The 20,990-nt window shown below is 41.4% G+C and overlaps 1 protein-coding gene across 1 annotated transcript; it reads right to left on the bottom strand.

The window, feature by feature from the left end:
* Positions 1–2,787: 2,787 nt before the first annotated feature.
* Positions 2,788–19,951, bottom strand: mpi (mannose phosphate isomerase). Its single transcript, XM_088339483.1, has 8 exons — positions 19,739–19,951; positions 15,119–15,246; positions 13,386–13,586; positions 11,273–11,414; positions 9,650–9,829; positions 8,337–8,510; positions 6,319–6,527; positions 2,788–3,434 (listed from the first exon to the last, which is right to left on the bottom strand). The coding sequence occupies exons 1-8, from the start codon at positions 19,752–19,754 to the stop codon at positions 3,216–3,218; spliced, it is 1,269 nt and encodes a 422-aa protein (XP_088195609.1). The 5' UTR covers positions 19,755–19,951; the 3' UTR covers positions 2,788–3,215.
* Positions 19,952–20,990: the final 1,039 nt, after the last annotated feature.

Below are 20,990 nucleotides of genomic sequence, written 5' to 3'. Positions count from 1 at the left end.
TGACAACTCCAACATAGCGTCATGCAAACTTATCTCGAGGTGACGTTATGACCGACTGAGAGAATACCACAAACAAAATAACTAGATCTACAAATAAAAGCAGAATTGCAGTTGAATAACTGCTCTTTAGTGTCGTTATACAAAAGAACAGCAAAATTGGAGGGGCTTCTCCTTTTAAGAGTAAGAAAGTGCAAACTACAGATTACAACATCTACATCAGAGATATGTGCAGCCCTTTGAGACTCTTTGTGATTAAGGGTGTCACAAATAAACATAACTTGACTTGGAGTACATCTGGCTAGCATCTGGTAACTGCAAATTCTGCAAAGTTTATGTGATGATTCAAGAATGTCGCAGATTTCCTTGAGTAATAGCTCCAAGTCTTCTGTATTATAAGTAAAGGATCAGGCGTTGGAGACTAGCCACGTCCGGTGGCCTGATTAAAGGGTGTTAGCCTAGCTGTTACCTTTTTCCTACGGCGCCTCCTCATTGGATTCCCAGACATGATAACAATCCACGAAGCACCCGCTGGTGATGGGCATTTCTTTGCGCTCTTCTGACTTTCCTCTGTCGAATTTCATGGATGTATTTCTTTAAATGCAACAAGCCGCTGTGCAGCCTATCACAGTCTTTGCTTGTACTTTATTGGTTAGTGCCGTTGAAACCGGCTTCTGATTGGCCGGCGCTCTTGAACTACGAAACGTGAGCGTTGTGGTTGGCTAAACCCTCCGTCACTCAATGACCCAATTGGAACTAAATTCTTGAAACAAAAGCAGTGTTTGAATTCTGGATTTCAGTATATTTCTATACATTTCTTTAAATATTTACAACATTTTAATGTTGTTGACTAGAAAAATAGCAAGTAATTATTCCTTTCATAAATTCTGCAGTAATTCTGGATTTCAGTATATTTCTATACATTTCTTTTAACATTTACTACATTTTAATGTTGTTTACTAGAAAAATAACGAGTAATTAATCAGCAAAACTTCTCAGCAAGTAGAATATTTTTTTCCACCACATCTTAACCTTTTACAGTTTTTGGGGTATTTTATCTTAATAAGAATAGGAACATTTTGCTTGATTTGAATATATTATTTTTGGGGAGTCCAATCTTAAAAAATATGTTCTTAAATACATGAGGGATGATTCATCGTTTGCTCAACATTTGCTTTAAACGGTAAGGTATTTTGAAATATTACACACTTCAGAAAAAGTACAACACCAACCTTTAATGCCTTATGCCCACAATAAGCAGGTTGGCGCCTTGCATGGCTGACTCCCTATTGGTGTGTGAGTGTGTGTGTGAATGGGTGAGTGTGAAGCACATTTTAAAGCGCTTTGGGAGCTCTTCATTGACTTGAAAAGCGCTATAAAAATGCAGACCAATAATCATTTAGCATCTTGATTATCCTCAAAATGTTTGGAGGCCGACTCCCTATTGGTGTGTGAGTGTGTGTGTGAATGGGTAAGTGTGAAGCACATTGTAAAGCGCTTTGGGAGCTCCATTGACTTGAAAAGCGCTATAGAAATGCAGACCAATAATCATTTAGCATCTTGATTATCCTCAAAATGTTTGGAGGCCGACTCCCTATTGGTGTGTGAGTGTGTGTGTGAATGGGTAAGCGTGAAGCACATTGTAAAGCACTTTGGGAGCTCTTCATTGACTTGAAAAGCGCTATGGAAATGCAGAACATTTATATTTACTAAAACGAAAATACTATAATGCCCCTCCCTTCGTAGATGCACTGGGTCGCTGATGAAGTCTCGTGGCCAATTTAATAAACCCTTCGCACAAGAGCTACTGTTGGTCGCAACTCGCACCGACTGTCTTGGAAGCACGACAATTCTGCCTCCCTCGCGAGCCGTCCTTTCTTAAAGGGACCGTGCGGCAACACAAGCGACAGCAACTAAAGTAAGGGACGTTAAACAAATGTAGGGTGTCCCACCCTGTTATGATCACACCCCTTTCCTTTTTCCGGCTACAGACTTTGTCAAAGAGACTCGCCATTTGTCCCCTAAGACACCCCTTCTTTCTGATTATTGGTCCACCAACACCCGTCTCCCTAATTTTCAATCCTAAAAACTTGAGCAGTTCAATGGCAAATATTAAAGTAGAATGTATATCATTTGAAGCAAACGTTTAGCTATACATCAAGTTTTTTGGGGTTGTAAAATTTTGTAAATGTTACTAAATGATGTCACAAAAGGCTTCTTACATAGATTGTCCACAAGGGCGCGCTCAACACTAACGAATCCAAAGTGCTGTAGTAAACTTTCTTTAGTTGAAAAAATACTTAGTACGGTAGTTCTTCATCTCATATTTCTAAGATTCAAATATGTACAAGAGTTAGTCTGGGATGCTTTTTTAGACATGTGCATCTGTTCAGTTTCGCAAACGTCTTGACACGAGTGCCACAGTGCAAGGACATTTAATTGTCCATTAAAGGTGCAGCATGTTTAAGAGCAAAGAAGTTTGCACAGTAGGCAAATAAATGGTGTGCTAAAAATATAACAGAAAAGATTGTTTAAAATGTCTCTTTCCTACAGTGAGAACAAGTCAATTGACAATTTTCGGTGAGTGTGCAGGAATGAACAAATGCACATGTCTAAAAGAAGAGCAAGGACATTTAATCGCCCATTAAAGGCACAGCATGTTTAAGAGCAAGGACAACTGCGCAGTAGGCAAATAAATGGTGTGCTAAAATGAAATATAACAGTAAAAGATCTGTTCATAATGTGTCTGTCCTACCGGGAGAACAAGTAAATAGGACAGATACAAAAAAGTGAGATCACAAGGTTTTTATAGAACATTTTTTGCAGCGCTCATGCTACACACAGCAGGCAAAATTAGGAAAAATGGAACTAAAGTGCAGAAGAGTTGACGGAAAATATGGCAGCAGTAACATTGAGGTGAAAAAACAAAATCGAACGCGTAAGGACTAAAACCAGACTAGGTGAATGGAATTGAAACGATGAGAATAGAAAAATTGGGATGACTACATAATAAGTCAGGCATTATTTTCAGACAATTGTACTTGGACAGATTAGATCTTCTCATATTTTACTCTATTAAAGTAGCATTGCCAACCGATCTTTCCATTTTTCCAATCGGGGACGACATGACTCAGGTTTTTACAGCCATCAAAAAGGAAAGCAGGCTCCCACAGACTGTGGTATGGACTCCGCTGCTTATGTGTTGATAACGGCGCCCCCTAGAGGAGGCAGCAGGCCCGAAAGAGGGTGATCCCCACGGGAGAAGCCACGCGCAGCGTCACGCTCTCGTTGGCCGAAACGAAGAAAACGCTCCCGCGCCTCAGTGGCGTTTCCGAGGGGGCGGCGGCCCAAGTGGCGGAGGCGTCGCCTTCCGTTACTAGCAAGATGCTAGCGCTGTCCACTGCCGTTAGCGTGTATTGCTTGATGGAGCCTGGCACCTTTTAAATCAAAGACAATTCTAAAATGGAGATAAGTGTCTCAACTAGTGGGTTGCACCCGTTTTCAGTGCAGGGGTTGTACACCTTTGACATAGCCAAATTCAAGCATTTCGTTACATTTGAGGTGCTGGCTAAATGTTGTATTGAAAAAACGGAAGGATTTAGCAAACGCAATATAAGCACTGGCATAGTTTCCGAGCTCTCGGATTTTCTTTCGGGAGTAGTTGCGTCGTTTCCTTTATATAAAGGCTCTATTGACTCACTCATGAATTAGTTTAATGCTACCCTGGCTAGTGTCCCGGATTCTGTAGCGCCCCTACGGCTTAAACCACAACCTAAAAGACGCACGCCTTGGTTTACTGATGATTAATAGTTTGCAATAGTCTTTGATCTGTGCAGCCCTTTGAGACTCTTTGTGATTAAGGGCCAAACAAATAAACATGACTTGACTTCTCCAGGTTTTTTCATTTTCCTCATGTTGATGTTTTTGAGTTTTTCCTTGCCCTTATGTAGGTTTTAGATCAGGGGATAGTGTCATAATAGTCTGTGGTCTGTGCAGCTGTTTGAGACTCTTTGTGATTAAGGGTGTCACAAAAAAACATGACTTGACTAACAGAAAAATGTGCAATAGTCATATTTGATCATCGAGCCACACGACGCACGAACAGAATCATATACTGGACTGTCTCAGAAAATTAGAATATTGTGATAAAGTTCTTTATTTTCTGTAATGCAATTAAAAAAACAAAAATGTCATACATTCTGGATTCATTACACATCAACTGAACTATTTCAAGCCTTTTATTATTTGAATATTGCTGATTTTGGCTTACAGCTGAAAAAAACTCAAAAATCCTATCTCAAAATATTAGAATACTTCCTCAGACCAAGTAAAAAAAATAATTTTATAACAGCAAAACTAAATCAAACATTTGAAAATGTCCATTGATGCACTCAGTACTTGGTCGGGAATCCTTTTGCACGGATTACTGCATCAATCCGGCGTGGCATGGAGGCAATCAGCCTGTGGCATCGCTGAGGTGTTATCGATGCCCAGGATGCTTCGATAGCGGCCTTCAGCTCATTTGCATTTGTAGGTCTGGTGTCTTTCATCTTCTTCTTAACTATACCCCACCAATTCTCGATGGGGTTCAGGTCAGGGGAATCAGCAGGCCAATCAAGGACAGTGATGCCATGGTCAGTGCACCAGTTACTGGTGGTTTTGGCACTGTGGGCAGGTGCCAGATCATGCTGGAAAATGAAATCCTCATCTCCATAGAGCTTTTCAGCAGATGGAAGCATGTAGTGCTCTAAAATCTCTTGGTACACAGTTGCATTTACTCTGGACTTGATGAAACACAGTGGACCAACACTGGCAGCTGACATGGCTCCCCAAACCATTGCTGACTGTGGGAACTTCACACTGGATTTCAAGCAACTTGGATTTTGCTCCTCTCCAGCCTTTCTCTAGACTCTGGCGCCTTGACTTCCAAATGAAATGCAAAACTTGCTTTCGTCTGAAAAGAGGACTTTGGACCACTCTGCAACTGTCCAGTGCTTCTTCTCCATAGCCCAAGTCAGACGCTTCTTCCGTTGTCTCGAGTTCAGAAGTGGCTTGACCATGGGAATACGGCTATTGTAGCCCATTTCCCGGACACGTCTTTGAACTGTGGCTTTTGATACCTGGACTCCAGCTTCAGCCCACTGTCTTTGAAGCTCCCTCAAATTCTGGAAGCGGCTCTTCTTCACAATTTTGTTAAGGCTGCGGTCATCTCTCTTGGTTGTGCAGCGTTTCCGGCCACCTTTTTCCCTTCCGACAGACTTTTTGTGGATATGCTTTGAAACTGCACTCTGTGAACAGCCTGCTCTTTGAGAAATTTCTTTTTGTGTCTTACCCTCCTGATGGAGGGTATCAATGATGGTCCTCTGGACAGCAGTCAGATCAGCAGTCTTCCCCATACTTGTGATTTAGTTTAATGAACCAAGTTGAGTGTTTTTAAGGCTCAGGAAACCCTCGCAAGGTGTTTCGAGTTAATTAGATGATTCAGGTGATTAGTTGAATAGCCTACTTGTATACTTTTTCATGATATTCTAATATTTTGAGATAGGATTTTTGAGTTTTCTTAAGCTGTAAGCCAAATTCAGCAATATTCAAATAATAAAAGGCTTGAAATAGTTCAGTTGATGTGTAATGAATCCAGAATGTATGACATTTTTGTTTTTTTAATTGCATTACAGAAAATAAAGAACTTTATCACAATATTCCAATTTTCTGAGACAGTCCAGTATAGCTGTCACACTTTCCCTTTTCAATCCGTTTTATCTGATTATATATGGAAGTTCATCATCCTTCCGATCTCCTCTTTCTTCCACTCAGTTGCTTTACTTCCACATCCTCTCACATTTAGTGACCCTATAACTAGGGTTTGTGAGACCTAGTTATGAGTGACATGGCCACTTTCTCGTGTCCCGTTTCATCTGGAGGGACAAAAGCATGACCAACTTAGGTGTTTAAGTGTTTGGGCATTTGGGTTGGCCATGGTCCCAAAACTTTTGTGTGTGTTTTTTTGCTATTTTTTCCTTATTATTTTCTCTGTTATTATATGTGTTTGTCTTGCTGTCGGTCACCCCTCTTGAGGGATAAGACCAAGGTAGATAGATAGATATATGGAAGTTCAAGTTGTTTTGGTTATTTTTGTTTTTGGAAAAAAGCTCAATATATTCTACTATCATCGCTTTCGACTGCAAAATACTTTTGTTCGATAAATATGAGAAGTGGAAATTTTTCTTGCTTTAGGTTGCGGCTTTTAATCGGGGCGAGTCGCCAAGTGGTTCCCCGAGTCAGACCGGTTGAGAAGCACTGCGCTAGAGGGCGCTCTCTTACCTGTATCCTGATGACGGCAAAGTCTGGCACTGGGGGGTTGTAGACGGTAACCAAGGGGTCGGAGGCGTCCGCGACGGGGGGGAATATCTTGGCGGCGGCAGGACCGGGATCGTAGTTGAGCATCTGGCAAAGCGTCTCGACGTCCATGTACTTGGGAGTCAGACCGGCGCGCACCGTGTTGTCCGAGCACGCCATGCACTCGATACAATCTGAAGCGCAGAGAATATGGACGGTGCTTTGCGGAAGTATAAGCCCCCCCCCAAGAACTTTTTGATATATTGTCGTAGTTCAGGTTTCAAAAACTCAAATTATATTCCAACAATCGACGTGTTGTGAGACACAATCGTGAACAGAAACCTAACCTATTCAACACTTGATATTGTGTTAACAAATGGAAAAATTAGAAGTAGGCATTGCATTTCCCTAACACAAGTTAGTACTTTGTAGAACTTCTGTTAGCTGCAATCACAGCCACGAGTAAATATTTGCCCATTCTTCCCTACAAAAAAGCTCAAGTTATTAAAGTTTGATGGTGATTGTTTGTGCAAAGCAGCCATCTTTTCACAAATGCTCAATAGTATTGAGGCCTGGCCATTCTAACACCTTTATAGTGTTAGTTTGAAACCATTCCATTGTTGATTGGGCATTATGGCATGTTGGAAGGTGTACTTGCACCCCATTCTCAGGTCTCCTAAAGACTCCAACAGACATTCTGCCAAAATTGCCCTACATCTTCCCATGAACGTCAACCATTTTTCCAGAATACTACCCCAGGGCATGACGCTGCCACACCCACGTTTGACAGTAGGGATGCTGATGTGCTGTGTTCAATGTGCTCTTACACACAACCTAACGGCTAACGGCGTTAGAAGTCTTCGGTACCGTCCGTAATCATGGTACCAAATAAGAGCGACGAACTGGCTGTGCTGGTGAAAAACATCAAACCGTACAGGGAGTGCAGTTTGCTGTGTTTTACGGAAACATGGCTCACGTGTAGCATCCCGGACGCTAACGTGGAGCTACCCGGCTTTAGTGCAGTTAGAACGGACAGACAGAAAGGCCTGCGGGAAGCAGAGAGGATGCGGACTCGCTATCTACGTGAAGACGAGGTGGTGTAACCCTGGGCACAAAGAATTCCATCTGCTGCAGGGACGTCCAAATTTTGGCCTAGCGTGTGACGTCATCCACTCCGCTGTTGCTAAACGACAATACAGCAACCCGAGGCCATCCTGTTAATTTGTTAATAAACAACAAAGGAGACTGATGGAAGTCTGAATTTCCCTAGGGTGATAATTTATCTATCCAATGCCCAGAGCACCTCTTTCCACATGTCATTTGTGTCCCATGTGGCTTCTTGCAAACGCCAAACACCTATTTATGGGGTTCCTTCTTAAAAGGCATTCTTCTTGACACAAAGGGCAAATTTATGCAGAGTACGATTAAAAGCTGACTTCTCCACAGATTCTCCCACCTTAGCTTTGTACGCCTGCAGGTCATCCAGTGGGGTATCTTGGTTGAGTCTCTGATTAGTTTTTTTCCTTGTTTGTACCAAAGATTTAGAGGCATGGCCAGGTCTCAGTGGTTTTGTGCACACTCTATTTTGATAATAATGCTCGCTCAGTGCTTCGGGAACGGGTGTAAATGTGGCGTAATCTTTGTCTATCCCCTTCCTGCTTTGAACTGTTCCACAACTTTGTCTCGGACCTGCCTTGTGTGTTCTTTGGTCTTTATAATGCTGTCAGTTCTCCAGCGTGCATTTAAACTGAGACTTCATGAAAAACGGGTGCACTCTGTTGGTCATTGTTAGTCATTTAGGTCGACATTGGAACATTCAGAAGTCATCGGGGAATTTCTGGTGAGCTGAGAGAACTGGGGGCCAATATTTTATTTAGCAACACCTACTTTTGGTTTCTCTTTTTCCCCATTACAAATATAAAATGTGACACGCTTGTGTCTCACACGTTGCCGATTCTTCGAAAATAGTATCAGTCATCGGAATGGAATTTGCGAGGACGTACCTCCGTAGAGGTAGGCGTGAGGTTCGTTGGCCCCGAGGAACATGGCCTGGTTGGGCTCCAAGTGAACGTGGTTGAGGAAGTAGATGGAGAAGCAGCCGATATCGCCGGGATATTGCGAATGGAGGCGCAGTAAAAGATCGCCGTGGCTACTCCTTGTGTCCTTGCCTGCCGCGCCTACAAAAATGACATTTCTTTAGACGTGATGATCGTTGCTCCTGGGTGACGAGTTCTAGAGGTTGAGGATTAGCGGGCGGCCGATATTTGGGAAATTGGCGGATATGGGTATCGGCTTAATTATTTATTTAACAGGTCGACATTTAAGTCTCGAATACAGCTGAGGCTTTTCCTCCCTCGCTCTTACTATTTTACTTAATTATTTACAAGGATTTCCAGCACCCGTACGAACCCTGTATGTGGAATATGGTGACAATATCAGCAAACTACAACGATTACGTCGTCTGCTAAGAGTGACTGAGACGATCCTGTAAAAAAATTGTTATACAACGTACACAGTGTGAAATGATCACAAAAATGTATGAAATATGGGACGTTTAGGTTTACAGGTACGCTATTTCCATACCTTAATATATTGTACCGGTAGTTGAGTTAATAAAAATGTGCTCTAATATTTTCTTTAAAGTGATTTTTTGTGATTGCCGCTATGACAGGATACCGGTTCCTCTGCGAGTGTCTACAAGAGGTTATTTCATACCCGGCAATCTCGGCCAATTGTTCCTTTTATTAATGATAGATAGATAGATAGATAGATACTTTATTCATTGATTCATTGATTGCGATTCCGTTATTAGGTGATTAAGTCTAAAACAGGGGTCTCAATCTCGCGGCCCCCAGAATAACATTTTTAACACCCCCCCTTCATACAAAAGTTAAAGGGACTGCGCGTATTATTTGCCCAGCAGACGTCGCTTTTTTATGTCATTCCACCAAAAACGAGTGCTAAAATCACGACGGAAGAACGCAAATTACGAGACCCAAAGTGACAAAATGCACCTTATTACTTTTGAATGAAGAGAAATAAGAAAATAAATAAAAAAAGAAAACAAAAAAGACAAAAGAAGAAAACGAAATAAAACTAAAATTGGAATTCAAGAAAAAAAAAGGAAAAGAACATTTTAAAATACAAAAGGAAAAAGAAAAAAATGAAAAGAAAATATAGAAAATTGCATTTTTTTTGTCCCTCTCTCCGTGTGACTTTGACACCCCTGGCTTAACCCTAAGAAATAGTATACGAACAAAATCGATATAAAAAAAAAGGCAAGCATGGAAAAGAACTCAACTTTTGAGCCACTGACCTTCTTGGGTGACTCTCTTGACCAGCATGTTGAGTTGGTCCACAAAGACTTTCTTTTCGCAATTCATCATCCTGGTGAAGCACTTCTTCAGCGCTGGCCTGGTGCGGACGGCGTCCCCCGCGCCGCTTCGCAGCTCCTCGGCCGCTTCGCTGCCCACCAGGGCCCGGAACTCGGGTACGGCTAGAGGAGTGGTTTAAAGTGACGGTGTGTAATAATTCACTGTTAGACGACATGGTCGCTTAGAACGGAGATGAAGCTGAACTGAACGCACTTGAGAATGACAGAGCCTGCCCCCATTATTTCAAAATTTCAACTAGTTATGGGACATAAAAGCTGCTCTTAATGCCCAGCTGGATACACCCTGAGCGGCTGAAGAAAGCCAATAGCTGAAGTTGGTAAGAGCTAGCGGTAGTGGCCAACTTGACTGGCAAGCCGGGGAAGCTTCAGAAAAAGACAGTAAAAGACTCTGCAACATGAGTGGCTAGAGAAGAAACGGCTGAAAAAAAGTGTAAGATGCCTGAATCGCAAAACTCGGTGACGTTCAGCTGTGGGAAGCAAGTGACATTGACAATTACAATAAAGGTAAGCCATAGCCTGCAGACAAGTGCGTAGCACGAGTGGCTAGAGATGAAACGGCAGAAAAAAGTGCCAGATGCCAGAATCACAGCTTTTTAAGTTTTTTGCAGGCTATCTAGCTAACATTTGACCTTTTTTGCCAGTTATCAAGCTAAATTTTGGCCTCTTTTCTAGGTAGCTATATAGCTTTCTTTAACTTTCTATCTGGCTATTCAGTTGTTTTTTTTTACTCTTTTAGCTAGTGAAGGATTTTATACATTTTACTATAAAAAAATTTATACGATTAAATACAAGTTACATTTATCGAGTGCAATGAAGATTTTCACTGAGTGAGCTTCAGGTCACGCCGTTCCGAATGCGGAATGTTTTGGCTGGGCAATTTTGATAACAGAACTCTGACGAAGGACGTCAGGCGTTGTTTTTATAAACGCTCGGGGATGTTTTGACCATTTCAGACATCGAGGCGAGGGGGCTTTCCTGGCACGCCCACGGGAGGAGCCGGCACGCCAGCCTACGGGGAAAAACGTGGGCCGAGGGAGAGAAAAAAAAGATGAAGAGAAGGCTTGACGGAGACTCGAGCGACACTAATTCGATGGAGTTCACTTAGTTTATTATTTAAGAAATGAAATCTGCCCCCGTGTGGAAATGCCGGTCTCTTGTCCATATTTTCCCATCAAGAAGCGAGCGAGCATTGTTAGGTGGTGTTTGGTTAATGGAATCAGATAATTAATTCGAACAATTTGGTAAACTGTACATTTTCAATATTTAATTCCTAACACTAGCTATCTAATTCCTTTGTTTTTTTTTTAAACCTGTTTATCTTCCTAGCTAACTATCAAGCTACTCTTTTAGCTATTTACCGAGCCATTTCAAGAAATGCATATCAAAGAGGATGCCCTTTGCGCTAATAACCGACAAAAAGTAGCTTGACACTTGAAAAGGTTGGAGACCCCCTGAGGTTGTACATGTTTTTTAGTCAGTTACAATAAATGTCGTATTTTTACACCACCAGGGGTCGCTGTACCTTTAACTATCAGTGTGAGTTACCTTGGAGGAAGGCCAGGATCTCCTCCACGGGCCTAAATCCACAGAGGCCTTGAAAAGGCGTGAGGGCGATGGCCATCTCCGGCTTGTGGTTGTCGTCGGGGTAGTGCTCGGGAAATTGGGCGTGAAGACGGGACGCTAACTCCTAGCCAAGAGAACACACAATCGTCGGGGGGGGGGGGGGTTGGGGGGGTTAGGAACGAAAATCCCGGCTTCCGCTCCAAACCCAGTTAACATCGTAAACAGGGTTCCTTAACCTTTTATACGAGTTTTGACGGGATGTTGTCGATTCCTGGAGACTTTGCGTTCTTCTGCGAGTTAATTCCTGCTTCTACTTCTTCTCTGAGGATAGGGACGTGGTCACTATCCCCTAGGCTGAAATTCTTAAGGACCTCGGGGTCTCCCTGTGTCGGGTGGTTATAAAGTTTCATGGTCTTTTTCTTCAGTTAGCTTATTCCGTGCCTGGTTCTGGGTGCTGCTGACTTCTGCCTGTTTTGTTTGAGTAAGGCTTCCTTTGAATTGTTCTTGTTGAGGCACTCTTTTAACTCAAGGCATTGGTCTTGGATCTATTTCTCCTTTGCTTCTCTCAAGCTTTTTCCAATTTTCTTGTTTTATACTTGGCAGTTCCTCCGAAGCCGTTTCTTTTCTTCTTTAGTTTTCGTGTCGCAATGTTGGAGAATTTTGTTTGTAACCGAAGGATTTTATACATTTTACTATAAAGGATTTTATACGATAAAATACAAGTTACATTTATTGAGTGCAATAAAGACTTTCACCGAGTAGGCTTAAGTTCAATGACGGGTCCCGCTGATCCGAATGCGGAATGTTTTGTCTAGTTCTTTTGATAACAGGACTCTGACGGAGGACGGCAGGCGATGTTTGGAGAACAAGGCCCTGATGACGTAGAAACGCTCGGTGTTGTTTTGAGTTTCTCCAGACATTGAGGCGAGGTGGTGGAGCCGTGGAGCCCACGTGGGGGCTTCCCTGGCACGCCCATGGGAGGACCCTGTACACCAGCTTGCGGAAAAACGTGGACCGAGAAGAGAAGGCGGGAGATCAAGAGGGGAGGCTTGACAGAGACTCGAGCGACACTAATTCGGTCATATTCGATGGCGTTCACTTAGTTGAATTGTTTTAGAAATGAAATCTGCCCCTGTGTGGAAATGCCGGTCTCTTGTCCATCTTTTCCATCAAGAAACGAGCGTGCATTGTTAAGTGAATGTAGGTTGTGTTTGGTGAATGGAGTCACATAACTCATTCGAACAATTTGGTAAACGGTACATTATAATATTTAATTTATAACATAACCCACAGCTTTATTGTCTTCTGTTGTTTTTTTGCAATTCATTTTGAAGCTTCAGTCATCGTCTCTGAGAACTCGGTGGTCAGGGTTCCTACATCATTGTCCAAGGCGAGCAAAGGAGGAACTTCTCGCCGACGAAGGCCTGAAAGCTCTCGACCACCTGTGGGTCTTTCAGTTGCTCGAGGTCAAACGTGATCAGTGGGTTTTGTGACTGCTTGAACTTCTACTACGGATGTTTTTCATGACCAGGTCGATTGCTCCCCACATCGGCTCCTTGCTGTCTTGATTCCACTTTTGAAACGGTGTGGAATCATTATAGCAGGCGTTTCACCTAGCAGTGGAAAATGTGTCCCTACCACCCAAACTACGTGTCTTCCTACTAAAGGATTTTATACGATTGACTACAAAGTACATGTATTCGGTTTGATGCAGTAGAGATATTCACTGACTGTGTTTTTATTCAAGGTACATTAGAAGGTTAGGCTGTGTGGAATGCATCAGACGTAGTTCTGATAACAGAATTCCTGTGAGTGCTGACGGAGAAGGCCAGACGCAGAAGGGCCGACGTCGGGGCGCCGCTGGTATGCGAAGATTGAGTTGTTGTTTGTCTATCGATGTAGTGTGTCTCGGGCAAGTATATCATGTTATACATTTCCATTATTTTCTGATGTTTTTTAATGCGAATTTAGCCATCACAGTCGGTACAATTGTATGCGCTTTATAGTCAGTGCTTTATATTTCAAAAATACTTTTTTAAAGAGCGCTTTACTATCCGGTCGAAGCGCCTTATAATCCAGAAAATGGGGTACTTACTCTGTTGGGATGAGCCTGAATGGACAAGGCGGTGTTGACGGACAGGACTTTGAAGAGGAAGGGCAGCCGACCTTGAAAGGTTTCCTCGACCTTGGAGCCCAGGCATGCTGGGAAGCGGGCGATCCATTGACCCAATGTGGTTTGTGCCATGCGGTTGTCCTTGATCTGGGCGTCGCCCTTGGGGTGGGTGCCCATCCACAGCTAAAAGAACAAAATAATGGGTTTTGTGCTCTCCCAAGGTGTTTTTTCTGAGACCTCTTTTACAGTGCTGTGAAAAAATATTTGCTCCCTTCCCTATTTCTTTGCATATTTATCACTCACAAAGGTTTCAGATCATCAAAGCAATTTTAATATCACGGAGACAACCCAAGGGATAGATAGATAGATATACTTTATTCATCCGGGTAGGGAAATTCACACTTCCAGCCGTATCCTCGTGTTGAAAAATACAATAATGATAAAATAAAATAGAATACAAAAATACCCAATATAGCGTGTTAATAAAGAGCATTTAAATAGTGTTACAAAAAATACACTCTAACAGAAATAGGGTAATATGAAAATGTAGGGGTGGGGTTTAATGTGGGCTTTTACTCCCCCTGGTGGTGTTAAAGAGCCTCATGGCATGAGGGAGAAATTATCTCCTGTTTGTCCGTGGAACAAGACTGTGACAGCAGTCTGTCGCTGAAGCTGCTCTATTTCAGAGGGAGAAGTCGCTGTGTGTCGTTAAGTTGCCTTTTTAACTAAATGTCTGGAGACATTTAGGTTTGAGGGGGAGTGTGTGGCGCAACAAGGGTTGCTGACTCGTTAAAACATTATATTTTGGGATTTTTATGTTGTGTAATCCGTATTTGACTGTTAGAGGAAGTGTATTATTATTTTTCAGGGTATTGAGTTTTGTATGTCAGAAAGGGGGTAAGAGAAGTACCAGTATATCACCACTAGATGGGAGAGTCTCACAGGTCAGAGAACTGTACCTTCCAAAACAACTCACTTTGTGTTATATGGTAACAAAATATACATATTAACATCACAGTACACTCTTAACCCAGTCCAGCATAACATAGCATACCTCAGCCAAGGCCCTATTTCTTGCTTATGCTAACGGATGACTTACTCTTACAATTTCACTTTTTGTAAACTTTTCAGGCATCCCAATACAAAGTGCACCTATCAAATGTGGATTCCCTTTACTAAGGCACAAAAAAATCCAAACCTATCTGACCCTGTTTGAAAAAGTCATTAAATATCTGCGATTTGCATTAACGATTTTTAATCTTGTATGTGCAATCATCAAGACAACTGATTTTTAGATCTTCAGCGAATGGCAAATATATTGTTTTTTGAGAAAAATCTTTTCCCAAAAAGATAACATGTGTTACATTTATAGATACAGGAAGTTCTTTTCATTACAATTTAGCATAATAAATGTCTATAATTGATATGTAATCCTTGCACTAATACTCATTACATAATGTCGCATGCATCGGTCCTCTTGGGTGCGACCTGTAGGGGACGATGCCAGCTGCCGTTAACCATAAGCGAAGAAGAAATGCAATGGCAAAGCGAAGCAGTGTCGGCCTAACTATTTACCAAACTTGAAACATGGCAACAATTTCAAGCATTTACAAGCACGTCCCCCCCAAATTCAAGCACTTTTCAACCCTTAAAAATGCTGAAATGCAAGCATTTTCAAGGATTTCAAGCACCTGTACGAACCCTGTTTCTGGTACCTCGGCGTAAGGTTTGGCTTCATCGATGGTGGCCGATGGGTCTCCGCCGAGCACTAATTTGGCCACTTCGCTGTCCAGGCCCACTTTTCCCCACGCGTAATTCTGCACTGCACACGTCAGTGGAAACACTAGGCACAATAGAATAGAATAGAATAGAATAAACTGTCATTGTAACTAGCACTGTAGACAAAGCTTTAGGATCATTATAAATTTACCGCGACCGATACTGCTCGATAGCAATGGCATTTGAATTTTCTTTATTGTCATTGATATCAACGTTGTGAAACATTGTATGCCACAAGATTAGACACGGCACTCCAGGGTAAATCATATCATACAAGAAACTACCGTTTATTTTTCCTTTCACCCTTTCGGTTGTGCATTTTTGTTCATAACCAGAAAGAATGGACGCAAACTTATTACCTGGATTAACAACTCTTGCTTCAAAAAGAACAAACTGACAATTCACATTCCCTCTCCGTTATAAGATCCACCATAGCCAATAAACTCGGGCCTTTGGGATAGGTAGAATGACTGCACCCCCTGATGGACAGTTCCCGGACTAAACGGTCCCATCGCAGAGATCGCAAGTCTTCAGCGATTACAAGTCTGATAACATGAAGTTTGTGATTATAACTAAAACACTCATGGCTAAGTATTATTCTCAATGAAATGATGCTCCACAGGGGAGAAATGTGTCGTGTTTAGGCCATTTATATGTACAAGCTTACTCCGCCTTCAAAGTGGCTTCAAAACAACCTTAAGGTAAGTTTCTTACCTCCCGCGCTAATTCTAGAAACCAGTTCACAGTTGTTGGTGATAAGAACGAGTGGAGAGGTGTTGTAAAAGGATAGTGGGATGTTTGGGCGCGTTCTAAGGGATGGACAGGGCACCCGTATGATGCGGCAGGGGTAAACCAGCGAAAGCTGTCGGGCCATGCTGTTGAACAGAAGAGTGTGTTGTGTCACCCTGACCCGAGTGACATGGCCATAGGTGCCTAACTTGTTTGGGTGTTTGGGCATTTGGGTTGGCCATGGTCCCCCAAAATATTTGTGTGTGTTTTTTGCTACTTTTTCCCTTTTTTATTTTCTTTGTTGTTGTATGTGTTTATCTTGCTGTCGGTCACCCCTCTTGAGGGATATGACCAGGGTAGATGGATGGCTAGTTCACACCCAAGCAGACCATGACAGGCCTGTCCTTTAACCAAAACGGGACAATGTCCAGGTTTCATGTCTTTCTACCCGCCTGCCCGAGGGACGACGGGTCTGACCACTAATCCCATCGCCTTAAAATTTCGCTTCATCAGCACATGGTCCCACTCCGCAAGTCCAATAGACCTCATCGGTCCCCACGCTGTGACGCGAGACAGGAAATTCAGTATTCGCAGTCATTTAAGAGGCGACGGTTTCAATTTCAAATTCATGCCGTTTTGATTCGTGAGTGGTTTCATTTCTGCGAATGTATATCCTAAATGAATCCTATCAAAATAGAGATCTCGTTCCTTTTAAGTAATATTGAATTCCAGTGAGTAACTTACTCGTGAGTCTTTACGCCACTAGACCAGTGTTTCTCAAGCCTTTTTGAAGCAAGGTACACCCTTATTTATAAAAAAAAAATGCAAGGCACACCGTCCGCCGAAAATGTAATTATGCCAAATATTTCACTGTACTACCTCATAAGCAGATAATTAGTACATAAAAAGAAAATAATACTTAAATAAAGCACATCATTCTTCTGTTTTTTTTACAGTGCAATCTTAAACAAATTAATTTTTTCCCCATGTTTAATTTCAATCCCATATATATATATATATATATATATATATATATATATATATATACAAACACTCGTGTGTGTGTGTGTGATATCAAAACAGCGTGTGCATTCCGTTTTGTTCATTATTCCTTTTATTTTGACAATTTTTATCTAAATTCATAAACTGTGACTGAAATAATTCAAAGTTAAACATGTGTACTGTAGTGAGTTTTGTCTTCTGATGACGAGACCCATTGAATTCAACTTTATGGTGAATCCCTCGCGGCGAATCTGGAAACTGCTTCAAATAAAGAATACAATTCTTTCTAAAGCTGAATATATTGACGTTAAAGCATAACTCCGTACAACGGTAAACCATCGTTTATGGCGGGGTTGACGTTCGAAAGAGAACCTGTGATAGGAAGAAGCCGTTAAGTAGAAAACGTTACTACTACTACTATACAACTAAATACTTTATTATACACTGAAACCAAATAACTAACATTTTTAACTGGCTCAAGCATTTGCTTCACAAATAAAAGTACTGTATAAAAGCATAACTATTTGCTTGTTTTAAAAGTCCCTACTGTACTGTGAGATAATAGAAGCGGGTAGACTGTTTAGCCAATCAGAATGCAAAACTCGACCGTGAAAAGTAGACCGCATTATAGCGAGGGATTACTCTCAACGCGAAACCTGCTTTGTTTTGCCAGCGCTAATGCTAAAGTCAATACTACAGGGAAGGAGCAGGAATTCTTCTTCAAGGCGTTTAGTATCTTTGTCCTTCTTTTGTTTTCTCAACGTGGAATCTTGTGTGACAAGCTCGGATTATTTTAGCTGTAGGTCCCGATGCAGGGATGCTAAAGGGAAAAGACAATAACCATGGAAACGAAGCTTGCGTGAGCAAGACACACGGAGGGCTACCCTAGCTCAAAATAACAGTAAGATTAGTAGTACTTATAATATGGTGGGGTTAGGGTGGCTGTATCCCCTAACCACACAGGTCGTAGAGGCTCCTCTTCCGGTGGTGTATCTTGGGCAAGTACAGCCTGGTGGCGCCCATCCCTCTCCAGGCCCACAAATGATACTATTTTGGAATTGTAATGTTTTAATGTTGTGTACTGGGTGTTCAGAATGGATTCATGTCCCGGGGGTCTACTGTACAATACTGAAATGTAGGATTTCTTGGCCATTTATGAGCTTTTCTCTTTCAGATGTTTTTCCATGTTAGCCCCCTTGATATCGTAGCATTGCTCAACTGGATGCTTTTGATAATAAAAATGGGAAATATTTCGGGATGGGCAGACCCATTTAACAACCACCACCTCGAGCGAAAAATCAAATAAATGATTGATCGGCTCTCAGGCTAATATTTCTGAGGTTTCGCCTAAAACGGGGGTCTAAATTATGGCCAGGATCTGGGGCCGGGGGATGCTATTTTGAGGCCCCTGCCTTAATATGAAAGTTAAAGGAAGGGTGTGTATTATTTTCCCACGAGATGTCGTTGTATTCTGTTGTGCCATTGGAAACTAGTGCTAAAAGCACAAGAGACGGAGCAAAATACGGAGACTCAAAGTCACCAAAAAACACCTTATTTATTTTAAAAAGAAGAAAAATAGGAAAAGAAAAAAAAAATAGAAAAATACATTTAAAATGAAAAAAGGGATCAAAAGTAAAAGAGAAAAATGAAAGAAGAAATGAGACAAAAAGTAAAAAGAGAAAAAAGAGAAGTGCATTATGGTCTTGTTTTTGTCTTTTTTCTTTTAAATTGCTTTTTCTTTTACTTTTTCATTTTCCGCTCATTCTCATTTCCCCTGTTTTGCCTTTTTTCTTATTTCTTACCGATTTTTCATTCCTTTAAAAGATAGTTACCCTTGTTTTTGTCTTTCTTTAAGAAAGGCTCAATAAAAATGGAAATACCTGTAAATGTGGTGCTTTTTGCTCACTTTCAATCTCTGTACTTTTAACTCTTCCTTGGACTCTTTTTATGGTTCCACTACAAAGTACAGCGACATCTGGTGGACAAATCCAAAACACTGTCCCTTTCAGAAGAGCGGAATGCTTTTATCAGCACTGATTTGTGGAAGGGGAGCACGGCGGCACAGTTCTGAGGTCATGAGATCGAACCTCCTGTGCGGAGTTTGCATGTTCTCCCCGTGCTTGCGTGGGTTTCCTCCCACATTCCAAAAACATGCATATCAGGTGAATTGGCCAGTCCAAATGATCCCTAGGTGTGAATGAGCGAGTGAGTTGTCCTTCTCCGTGTGCCCTGGCAACCAGTTCAGGGTGTCCCCTGCCCACTGCCCGAAGATAGATGGGATGGGCTCCGGCACCACCGCGACCCTACTAAGGATAAAGCGGTGCAGATAATGGATGATTTGTGGAAAGTCTCATTTGGCCCAACCTCACCCGGATTCTAACTTCCAAGACCCCCAACTCAATTAAGTTTAAGACCCCTGAACATAAAACTTATAAATAATGACTTCTCTCGTTCCGATTTACGATTATCGTTGACGTTCACCTACGCCATGCGAAGAATTGTATAGAATTGAGTTTGGGGGGGGGGGGGGGGTAAATGTTCCACTAAGCACATATAACCACGTCTTTTCTTCACAATTCACTGAAAAAAAATATTCGCGTTCTTTGACCTAGTAGCTTTTATAAAACAAACAAAAAATATCCGGGTACTTCATTGAATGCAAAGGTAAGGTTAGCTAGCAGAAATGCTAACCACTCAGCACAAGTTGGGTACTGTAAAACAACTCACAATTTCCACTGGAAGTATTAAAATGAGATTTAACAAATTTTTAAAAAAGCGTTTCGTTGTTAAAATGTTGAGTAGAGGCGAAATAAATCGAGGCTCACCTCTGACGTCCTCCATGACGGCGATAGTGCTATCACTCAGTCTGTGACGTCACTGGGTTTCAGTGGAAACATTTTACAAGTGTTTCACTCGGACATTAAACCTATAACGAAGAAGCGGCCCAAGATTGATTTTTTTTTAATGAATTTACTTTTTCAAAGGTTTAGCTTCTTGAATAAAGGTTAAACTTGGTGTAAACGCAGAAAGTGAGGCGCTGTGTGATGACGTAAGGAAGTGACATAAGAAGTGAGGTGTTTTTTTAATTAATGTGGATAAATGTATACGATAAAAAAATTATATAATAACAAAATTCTGATAAAGCTACCTTTTGAAATTGTATTCTAACGATAAAGAGTTAATCTTGGTGCAAATGTAAAAAAGGGCGCATAGTGATGACGTAAAGAGTGTTTCGTATGTATATGAATCCCTGGCTGTAAGTCTACCTTTAAAAATTGTGAAATAATTTTTATTAGTTTTACTGACACTCATTAAAGAATGCAAGTCCGAAATTCAGTTCTTTTTAGGTCACATTTATAATTTGACAGTCAATCGCTTTTCTCTTGAATTCTGTCAAGCAAGGTTAATGTTGTGCCTAAAGGCAAACTTCCATTCAGAGGATACACTTTTTCCTATGTTTTTTCCTTGTTTTTTTTTTTTCATACTTAATTTGTGTTTGATTTACATCGTCTCCCCAGGTGTGAATTTTCATACAATTTATTTTATTCTAATAACTAATAATCTTTCCATGTTGACTATTTATTTGCAAATTAATTGCATCGTAGATGAATTGGCGAACCCGTTCTTCTTTGTATAATGCAGTATATGCATTTTTTTTGTTTAAACTGTGCATTTTAAGGTCATAATATAAATCAAGTCATGTTTATTGGTATAGCACCCAATCACAAGAAGTCTCAAAGGGCTGTACAGACAATACTACTAATAATAGAATGCCTGTTTGACAGCTTCCTGAGGTTAACATCATTCATAAAATATTCACGATAAGTGTGTATTTAGGCTAGATTTAAACACTTCCACTGTTGTTGCAGAGCCAATCTCAGAAGGAAGAGCATTCCACAGCCACAGAGCTCAAATGGAAAACGCTTTCGAACCTACGTCTTCGCCATATTCGACATGACAATTCGTGACTAGATCACCAGCGCTAAACTGCTAGTGTAGTAACTGTTTAAAAAACAGTTCGTATGAAATGTGTGCCGAATTGAAGTGGCTCCGGCGTTAAAACAAAGATATGTAAAA

The sequence above is a fragment of the Urocampus carinirostris genome, chromosome 7 (assembly GCF_059441175.1).
Source record: "Urocampus carinirostris isolate Australia breed hairy pipefish chromosome 7, RoL_Ucar_1.0, whole genome shotgun sequence".
In the NCBI taxonomy this organism is placed as follows: Eukaryota; Metazoa; Chordata; class Actinopteri; order Syngnathiformes; family Syngnathidae; genus Urocampus; species Urocampus carinirostris.
The sequence above is the reverse complement of the archived record's forward strand: the minus strand, read 5'-3'. Positions and strand labels throughout refer to the sequence as shown.